This window comes from Rhinopithecus bieti, unplaced genomic scaffold (genome assembly GCF_001698545.2).
Source record: "Rhinopithecus bieti isolate Rb0 unplaced genomic scaffold, ASM169854v2 scaffold_33940, whole genome shotgun sequence".
In the NCBI taxonomy this organism is placed as follows: Eukaryota; Metazoa; Chordata; class Mammalia; order Primates; family Cercopithecidae; genus Rhinopithecus; species Rhinopithecus bieti.
The window spans coordinates 330,325-341,249 of NW_016814565.1; the positions used below are offsets into that span (position 1 = coordinate 330,325).

The 10,925-nt window shown below is 42.8% G+C and overlaps 1 protein-coding gene across 1 annotated transcript in view; it reads right to left on the reverse strand.

The window, feature by feature from the left end:
- TET1 (tet methylcytosine dioxygenase 1) overlaps nt 1–10,925 on the reverse strand; it is a 134,920-nt gene that overhangs the window by 49,079 nt on the left and 74,916 nt on the right. Inside the window, 1 exon segment of the mRNA XM_017851456.1 lies at nt 2,149–4,444. Coding sequence (XP_017706945.1) covers nt 2,149–4,444 — 2,296 coding nt within the window.

Genomic DNA, 10,925 nt, shown 5'->3' on the forward strand with positions numbered 1-10,925 from the left:
AGATGGAGTCTTGCTCTGTCGCCCGGGCTGGAGTGCAGTGGCCAGATCTCAGCTCACTGCAAGCTCCGCCTCCCGGGTTTACGCCATTCTCCTGCCTCAACCTCCCGAGTAGCTGGGACTACAGGCGCCCGCCACCTCGCCCGGCTAGTTTTTTGTATTTTTAGTAGAGACGGGGTTTCACCGAGTTGGCCAGGATGGTCTCGATCTCCTGACCTCGTGATCCGCCCGTCTTGGCCTCCCAAAGTGCTGGGATTACAGGCTTGAGCCACCACGCCCGGCCCCTTAAGTAAGACTTCTAATAGCTAAACCTATTTGGATGAGTTTCAAAACAGATTTTTTCACAAAAAATTTATTCTATCATAGTTGTATGGTAAACAAAATAATAGGGCTTCAAGCAGCCTAACGAACTTTAATAACACAATCTATTTAATTTCCCTATTTTTTACAGCTATATGAGAGTCAACAGGTTTCTTAGAAGAGTGCTTACCTGAAATTTGACCATACACAGTAACTAATCAGTACAGGATTCAAATTAAGCTTTCACATGTTTCAAATACTGAGGAAATTTCTCATAAGATCTGCCTGAGAATCTTTACCCAGCAAGATTTTCTCAGAGCTTTTAACACACTAATAAAACTAAGTGTTTCAGAATGTTCTCTTTCAATGACTCCTAAGACACAAAAATGTAGAAATACATTGATTAGGGATCAGTCCATGAGTCAGCTATTAGCACATGACTCATGTTAGCACACTGGTTATTCTTTGATTTTTTGAAATAGGAAATCAGTATTAAACAAATTTGTTAATATGTTAAAATTCAAAAAGGTTTATGAATTCTTCAAGTGGCCAAGATTATGGAATTTCTTTATACGCAGGTACACTTTGTATTGCAGAGAAATAGAAATATATTATCTCAGAATATCAAGTGCTCTTTGGACAAAAAAGACAGTATTAGATCTTGTACTGGATAGAGCATAAAAGCACTAGACACTGAAAAAGACATAAACCAGCTTCAATTCTAGAGTAGGATGGCAACTGCCAGCTATATATTTTATTTTATTTATTTTATTTTTTTTGAGACGGAGTCTTGCTCTGCCGCCCAGGCTGGAGTGCAGTGGCCGGCTCTCAGCTCACTGCAAGCTCCGCCTCCCGGGTTCACGCCATTCTCCTGCCTCAGCCTCCCGAGTAGCTGGGACTACAGGCGCCAGCCACCTCGCCTGGCTAGCTTTTGTATTTTTTAGTAGAGACGGGGTTTCACCGTGTTAGCCAGGATGGTCTCAATCTCCTGACCTCGTGATCCGCCCGTCTCGGCCTCCCAAAGTGCTGGGATTACAGGCTTGAGCCACCGCGCCCGGCCGCTATATATTTTATAACTGTTAACTTATACATATGTTTTACATTCTCTATATGTATCTTCTCACACACAAAAAAATATAATGAAAGGCTTGTAAGTTGAAATTTGTTTGAATATAGGAAAAATAAATAAACCGTAATAAACTATTAAGCTATCTCTTTTTTTTTTTCTTTCTTTCTTTTTTTTTTTTTTTTGAGACACGGTCTCACTCTATTGCCCAAGCTGGAGGGGAGCGGTGCAATCTTGGCTCACTGTAACCTCTGCCTCCTGGGTTCAAGTGATTCTCCTGCTTCAGCCACCTGAGTAGCTGGGGTTGCAGGTATGCACCACCACGCTCAACTAATTTTTGAATTTTAAGTAGATACAGGGTTTCACCATGTTGGCCAGGCTGGTATCGAACTTTTGACCTCGAGTGATCCATCTGACTTGACCTCCCAAAGTGTTGGGATTACAGGCAAGAGCCACTGTACCTGGCCTAGGAAATTCATTCTTATGCTACGCACAATAAATTGACAGACATTCAGCCTTGAGAGAAATATCAGCCTATTTTTCCACTTCAGCAGGTTTACCTTTTCCAAATCTGTTTTTCCAAATTATGAGTTGAATATTCCATTCTTGTGAGCAGAACCAAAAGGTCCCACAGAAAAATGGTTATAGATTTACTTAATCCATCTTAGTTAGAGTAAGAATGGGGAAAAAAGATCACACAAAAAAAGATGAATCAGAATTTGCTTCAGTCATGATTGAGGTAATTTGTGCAGGTGAAATAAGAACACATCCACACAAGTACTCACCAAGACAGTTGCAGGTGGGCAGTTCAGAATCTTTAGTTACAGACACTAGGTTTTTTGTAGGGTTAGTAAAGAAGTTCATAGCATAATCATTAAAATTTTTCTGTGCACTGTCCACTGTGGAAAACTCTGATGTTCCAACACTGGATGAACACACTTCCTCTTCACTTTTGGTAGAAACCACTGTAATTCCACCTGAACACACTACATTTACATTCCTGAGAGTTAGTGCTGACTCCGGTAAGGGTGTTTCTTGAGAGATACCAGGCAAGGTTGGCAGTCTCTGATCCATGAGCTGCTCCTTAACAACCTGCTGAAACCATATTTGGTCATCGCCTGCCATCACGTTAGCACACTGGTGAGGCGGAGAGGAGGGCTGGGTCAAAGGATGGGCTTTCTGATTGGCATTCACCGTTAACTGTACCTGAGAATTATAAGCTTTATCAGTGAATGCCTTCCCGTTGGATTCCATTTTAAGATGAAATAAGCTGAGTGAATCCAATGGTTCAACCTTCATCTTTTCCTCTGCTGATTCAGGATATCTCTGTAATTTTATCTGAGTGAGTGGAGGAAATACTGTTTTGGGTTGCATAATGGACCTCGTTTGAGCCAGTGGTTTCCATATTTTGGTCGAGGAAGAAATTTTCCCAAATACAGTAGGAAAATCATGGGGACAAAATTGTCCAAAATTTTGAAATTTCGATGCTATCCAAATGTCGCATATTGTGCCATACATATAGGACAACTTTTCCCACTTCTGCTGATCATTTTCTTGATAACTTACAACTGTGGGCTTCTTTTTCCGCCGATCTCTTGATGGGGTGGATTTTGTCTTTTTCTGGGTTGGGTTCTTTTGCTTTGTTAATGATGAACCATGATTATTGTGTACACTTGAAGGCGGTTTCTGTTGTATTGTGCCCTTCTCCTGATTGTATTTTTGCTGTACATTACACATGACAGGGCTTGTTGGTGTACTTTCAACATTTTTGTCCTCTGGTTTTATGTAATTGAACTTAATTATTGAAGCAAGTTGTGTCAACTGTGTTGCAACGTCTTCCTCAATTTGAGTATGGGTTGCATCCTGACATGATAGATCATCTGAGTCCAAATTTTTGCTGCTGTCCAGTAACTGGTTGCAATACTCCACTTCATTATTTCTTGGTGGCAATTGATGCAAATCATTGGAACAATTGTCAAGAGTAATTATCCCTTGAGCAATACTTTTATTGGTGTCAATCTTGGGTGAATTTGATTTTGGTATAAAAAGAGATAATGAATTGGTGACTTTTGAATATTCATGTGACTTTGTGGATGCTTGGTTAGTAGCTGAGCTGATATGTGAGTTGGCTTGCCCATTGAAAACCACCGTGTTGCATGAACTTTGTTTTTCCAAAGATGGACAGTGATGAAGTTTTTGTGGGTCTCCTTGTAAGTTTGGGTCTTGGAGGTCTTTTCGTACAGTGTAAAGGATAGCTTTGCAGCTATTAAGCAAACTGGCTGTTCTCTGCTCTGATTCTTCATCCTTCTCTGACTTTGACGGGGAGGAATTCTCTGACGGGGCTTCTGAGAGTTGAGTCAGGGCCTCTATGGCTACCACTTGCTCCAATGTTAATCTCCTATCTTTCATTAACGATAAGAGACTTGGTTGAACGGGAGATCCATCTTTTGGTTCTTTACTTGGTATATTCTCCGGAGTTTTTGGTTGATCACCTTCATTGTGTATACTAGCATGACGATGTATGTTGGAGTGTGAAGAATGTGGAATGGAATTGCAGTTAAAGCCAGGCTGCTGGAAAACTAAAACGTTACTTCTCCCCTTGAGATGATCACAACTCATATCAGTAGCAACGGAGCTCATAGCGTTATTATGGTTTGCAGTGTCTTTTAGGAATTTATAAGAACTGTTTTCCAATGTCTTGCCGAATTCTTCAATATTGAATTTTTTAAATGAAACATTTGTTTCAGCTGGTAAATAGTGTACATGTTTAATGCCATTTCTTATGGTTTGTACAAACAATTTTGGAGATTTGGTTCGTTTCTTGTCAACTTCAGAGTTTTTCGATTTTTCAGCTTCTGGGACATTAGCACTAAAATCTCCTTTCACATGATCAGTTAAATGTGATTTCTTGTTTTGTGTCCACTTCTCCACCTCGATGCCTGTCATGCTGTCTTCATTTTTAGTTACATTTTCAACAGGATGTGGGTTCAATTCCAATTTTTGTTCTTCCCCATGACCACATCTACTGTAGTCCATGGATTCTGACTTGGGGCCATTTACTGGTTTGTTGTCAAAATCTGCCTGTAAAATACAGAAATTACTCATGTCATCCACTTGAATATCTGAATAACAGCCATAAGAAGATTAAAATGTAATAGCAACTAAATGTAAAGCCCCTGTGGATACAGCCTAAAATATTATTTCGCTTTTCACATGTTCAGTGAAGTCATAAAATACCAAAAGGGCATAATATACAAAAAGAAAAGACAACTAGGCTAGGTGTAGTGGCTCACACCTGTAATTCTAGCACTTTGGGAGGACAAGATGGGAGGATCGCTTGAGCCCAGGAGTTCAAGACCAGCCTAAGCAAGATGGTGAAACCCAGTCTCTAGCAAAAATACAAAAAAAAAAAATTAGTCAGGTATGGTGATGCACACCTGCAGCCCCAGCTACTCGGGAGGCTGATGGTGACAGCATCACTTCAGCACAGGAGATGGAGGTTCCAATGAGCCAGAACTGTGCTACTACACTCCAGCCTGGGTGACAAAGTGAGACCTCTCCTCCAAGAAACAAAAGCAAAGGCCAGGGGTGATGGCTCACACCTGTAATCCCAGCACTTTGGGAGGCTGAGGTGGGCGGATCACGAAGTCAGGAGTTCAACACCAGCATGGCCAACATGGGGAAACCCTGTCTCTACTAAAAATACAAAAATTAGCAGGACGTGGTGTAGTCTCAGCTTCTTGGGAGGCTAAAACATAAGAATCTCTTGAACCCGGGAAACGGAGGTTGCAGTGAGCCAAGATCATGCCACTGCGCTCCAGCCTGGGCGACAGAGCAAGACTCTGTCTCAAACAAACAAACAAACAAACAAACAAAAACAAACCCCACAGAACTATCAAAATATCATACCTGCTAATATTTTGATGTGTTCATTTTTTCCCCAAATAGTATTTTAAAGTTAAAAAAATTAAAATAAAAAGTTTCTTTGTAGAGACAGGGTCTTACTATGTTGCCCAAGCTGTTCTCTTAACTTGTGGGCTCCAGCAATCCACTCACCTTGGCCTCCAAGTAAAAATTTAAACTAGGCCACATCTGTACTTGACCTAGGAGGCAGAGGTTGCAGTGAGGTGAGATTGCTCTACTGCACTCAGGCCTGAGTGCAGAAAAATAAAAAATAAATAATAATTAAAAAAATTTAAACTATAGGCTGGGCGCGGTGGCTCACGCCTGTAATCCCAGCACTTTGGGAGGCTGAGGCAGGCAGATCACAAGGTCAGGAGTTTGAGACCACCCTGGCCAATATAGTGAAACCTCATCTCTACTAAAAATACAAAAAAAAATTAGCCAGGCATAATGGTAGGCACCTGTAGTCCCAGCTAATCGGGAGGCTGAGACAGGAGAATCCCTTGAACCTGAGAGGTGTTGGTTGCAGTGAGCCAAGATTGTGTCATTGCACTCCAGCCTGGGTGACTGAGACTGTCTCTTAAAAGAACAAAAATCAACAACAAAAAAACTCCACAATTTAAACTACTTTTACATCAGTAGTGTTCATTAGACAATATCTATTTTATTTATTTTTATTATATGTTTTAATTAATTAATTTTTTTTTCAGACGGAATCTTGCTCTGTTGCCCAGGCTGGAGTGCAGTGGTATGATCTCAGACCACTGCAACCTCCGCCTCGTGGGTTCAGGCAATTCTCCTCCTCAGCCTCCCTAGTAGCTGGGATTACAGGCGCCCACGACCACACCCAGCTAGTTTTTGTATTTTTAATAGAGATGGGTTTCACCATGTTGGCCAGGCTGACCTCTGGTGATCTGCCCACCTCAGCCTCCCAAAGTGCTGGCATTACAGGTGTGAGCCACCGTGCCCAGACATACCTATTATTTTGACCCAAACTGTTTTCAAACAGAACATACACATAGAAAGGTGTACAAATCACAAGCATATAGCTTTTTAAATTTTCACAAAATGAGTTGTTAAGTATACTTGTAGTCCATTCTCATTGTATAGTAAGTTCACTGATTAAATACATAACAAAGTTATCATTTTTTCTGCTGGACATGGGCATTGGGTTATTTTTAGTGTTTGGGTGTTTAAAGTAACTGCTATAGTTTCAATTTCCTTCCTTCCTTCCTTCCTCCCTCTCTCCCTCCCTCCCTCCCTCCCTCCTTTCTCAGGGTCTCACTCTGTCACTCAGGTTGGAGTGTAGTGGTACAATCATGGTTCACTGCGGCTTCAACCTCCCAGGCTTACATGTTGCTCCTAGCTCAGCCTCCTGAGTAAGCTGGGACCACAGGCACATACCACCATGCCTGGTTAATTTTTTTGTATTTGTTGTAGAGACAGGATATCACCATGTTGCCCAGGCTGGTCTCAAAACTCCTGGATTCAAGTGGTCTGTTCACCTTGACCTCCCAAAGTGCTGGGATTACATGCATGAGCCACTGCACCCAACCTAATTTTTCTTATTGAGATGAATTTACATGACATGAAATCCATCACTTTACAGTTGAAAAGTATACAATTCAGCTGGGCATGGTAGCTCATACCTGTAATCCCAGCACTTTGGGAGGCCTAGACAAGCGGATCACCTGAGGTCAGGAGTTCAAGACCAGCCTGGCCAACATGGCAAAACCCTTCTCTACTAAAAATACAAAAATTAGCTGGACATGGTGGTGGGTGCCTGTAATCCCAGCTACTCAGGAGGCTGAGGTGGGAAAATCACTAACACGGGAGGCAGAGGTTGCAGTGAACCAAGATTGTGCCATTGTACTCCTGCCTGGGCAACAAGAGTGAAACTCCATCTCAAAAAAAAAAAGAAGAAGAAGAAGGAGGAGAAGGAGAAGGAGGAAGAGGAGGAAGAGAAGGATGAGGATGAGGAGGAGGAGGAGAAGAAGAAGAGGAAGAAGAGGAAGAAGAAGAAGGAGGAGGAGGAGGAGGAGGAGGAGGAGAAGGAGTGTACAATTCAGTGGTTTTTAGTTTATTTGTACTGTTGTGCAACCATAGCCATTCTCTACTTCCAGAGCATTTTCAAAACCCCAAAGAGAAATGCTGTGCCCTATTTAAGCAATAACTCCCTATTCCCTCCTCTAATCCTTATTTATCTACTGTCTTTTCTTTTTTTTTTTTTGAGACAAGGTCTCACTCTGTTCACCAGGCTGGAGTACAGTGGCATGATAACGGCTCACTGTAGCCTCGAAGTCCCAGGCTCAAGTTATCCTTCCACCTCACCCTCCTGAGTAGCTGGGTCTACAGGCGTCTGTAACCACGTCTGGTTAATTTATATTTTTCCTATTTTTTGTAGAGACAGGGTCTCTCTATGTTGCCAAGCCTGATTTTGGAGTGCTGGACTCAAGCAAGTCTCCTGCCTCAGCCTCTAGAGAGGCTGCGACTACAGACTAATTTTGAAAAACCTTGAAACAGCTCATCAGACATACCACAGGAATTGAGACAGTGGAGTGTTTCCATTGATATTAATTGTAAAAAGAATGATAACTCCAATTACATAGTGTATACACATTTGAAAACTTCATGTTGTACATGATAAATATATACAATATTTCTTTGTAAATTCAGTAAAAGAATGAATGAAAAAACAATGAGCCAGGTGCAGTGGTATGAACCTGTAGTCCTACCTGCTGGGTAGGCTGAGGTTAGAGGATCCCTTGAGACTGGGAGTTCAAGGCTGTAGTGAGATACTATTGTGCCACTGTTCCCCAGCCAGGTTAAAAAAATGAGACACCGTCTCAATAAATAAATAAATAGGCCAGGAGCAGTGGCTCATGCCTGTAATCACAGCACTTTGGGAGGCAAATGCAAGCAGATCACGAGGTCAGATAGAGACCATCTTGACCAACATGGTGAAACCTCGTCTCTACTAAAATACAAAAAAAAAATTAGCCGGGCATGGTGGTGCATGCCTGTAGTCCCAAGTACTCGAGAGGCTGAGGCAGGGGAATCTCTTGAACCTAGGAGGCGGCTGGGAGGCGGAGACTGCAGTGAGCAGAGATCACACCACTGCACTCCAGCCTGGCGACAGAGTGAGAATCCCTCTCAAAAAAATGAAAAAAATTAAAAATTGGTAACCTCTTGGGAATAGGAGACCACTAGACTAGGTTGCCTAAGGAGATGTGAACTGGCCTAGGTCATAAACATAGAAATTCAACACTACAACTGATCGGTGGTGGAATCACTGCACTCCAGCCTGAGCAACAAAGTGACACCCTGCCTCTTAGGCAGTAGAATCGCTCGAACCCAGGAGGCGGAGGTTGCGGTGAGCCAAGATCATGCCATTGCACTCTAGCTTGGGCAATAAGAGTGAAACTTCATCTCAAAAAAAAAAAAAAAGAATAAAAATACCTAAGATTAAACAGATTATCATGTTGCCAAAAGACACATTGTTTACACCAAGGTTCAGCAAACTTTTCTGTAAAGGGTCAGATAGTAAATGTTTTAGGCTTCATGTGCCATACAACCTGTCACAATTACTCCTGTTGTATCTAGTAAGCAGCCTCACAAATACTATGCAAACTAATAAGTGTGGTTGTATTGCAATAAGTCTATTTATGGACACTAAAATGCAACCATCATATAAATATTACATGTCACACACATACAAAAGAGATGTAAGAAAAAGAGTATTTAGGCCGGGCGTGGTGGTTCATGCCTGCAATCCTAGCACTTTGGGAAGCCGAGGTGGGCAGATCAGAGGTCAGGAGATCAAGACCATCCTGGTTAACACGGTGAAACCCTGTCTCTCCTAAAATACAAAAAATTAGCCGGGCATGGTGGCGGGCGCCTGTAGTCCCAGTTACTCGGGAGGCTGAGGCAGGAGAATGGGGTAAACCCTGGAGGCGGAGCTGGCAGTGAGCTGAGATCGTGCCACTGCACTCCAGCCTGGGCGAGAGAGCGAGACTCTGAGAAGAGAAGAGGACAGGACAGGACAGGACAGGACAGGAAAGGAAAGGAAGAAGGAAGGAAGGAAGGAAGAGGGAGGGAGGGAGGGAAGGAAGGGAAGAAAGAAAGAAAAAGAATATTTAGTCCAGGCATGGTGGATCACGAGAGGTCAGGAGTTCAAGACCAGCCTGGCCAAGATGGTGAAACCCCTCTACTAAAATACAAAATTAGCTGGATGCGGTAGCAGATACCTATAATCCCAGCAACTCGGGAGGCTGAGGCAGGAGAATCACTTGAATCTGGGGGCAGAGGTTGCAATGAGCCAAGATTGAGCCACTGCACTCCAGCCTCAGCGACAGAGTGAGACTCCGTCTCAAAAAAAAAAAAAAAAAAAATTTTAAAGGTAGGGGAAGTCTTCCAAAGCAAGAGTAAAGGGTGAGAAGCTGTAAAATAAATGACAGGCAGGGCATGTCGGCTTCTGCCTGTAATATCAGCACTTTGGGAGGTCGAAGTAGGCAGATCATCTGAGGTCAGGAGTAAAAAACCAGCCTGACCAACATGGTGACACCCCCGTTCTACTAAAAAGACAAAAATTACCCGGCGAGGTGGCACATGCCTGTAAATCCCAGCTACTCGGATGGCTAAAGCATGAGAATCGCTTGAACTCGGGAGGAGGTTGCAGTGAGCCGAGATAGCACCACTCCACTCCAGCCTGGGCGACAGGGCGAGCCTCCATCTTAAGAAAATAAAAAGTTATTAGTGTTTAACACTAATAGGATTGCAAAAAGAGAAGTCTTAGTTTCTGACTCGATACTTTTAATTTTACAGATATGCATATCCAAGAACACTGAGAACTTCAATGTATGTATTTATCTATAGGAAAGATCTTGAGATCCTTCTAAGATTTGTGTACGGAAAAGGCGGGACACAGCGGCTCACGCCTGAATTCCCAGCACTTTGGAAGGTCGTGGCAGGCAGACTTGACTCCAGCATGCCTGAAGTTTGAAACCAGCCTGGGTGACATAGTGAAGCTCGGTCTCTACTAAAAATTAGCCAAGCATGGTTGTGCACGCCTATAGTCTCATTGACTTGGGAGGTTGAAGTGGGAGGATCACGTGAACCTGGGAGGCGCAGGTTCCAGGGAGCCGAGGGCGAACCACTGCACTGCAGCCTGGGCGACAGAGACCCTGTCCAAAATAACACTTCTTTATTATTATTATAGTAATCTTCGAGACGGAGTCTTGCTCTGTCTCCCCGGCTAGAGTGCAGTGGTGAGATCTCGGCTCACTGCAACTTCTGCCTCCCAGGTTCAAGCGATTCTCCCACCTCAGCCACCCGTGTAGCTGGGATTACAGGCTTGCACAACCACACCCAGCTAGTTTTTGTATTTTTAATAGGGACTGGGTTTTGCATCTTGGCCAGACTGGTCTCGCACTCCTGACCTCAGGTGATCCGCCTGCCTAGGCAGGCGTATCACCACTACACTCTAGCCCGAGCAACAGAATGAAACTCTGTCTTAAAAAAGAAAAAAAAAAAAGAAAAGAAAATCTTCATAAGACATTTGCACTAATTAATGAGCTTAATTAAGAACTCTTGAGCTTTGTTATTAGTTATATTTCATATCTTTTTTTTTTTTTTTTTTTTTTTTTTTTTTTTTTTTTTT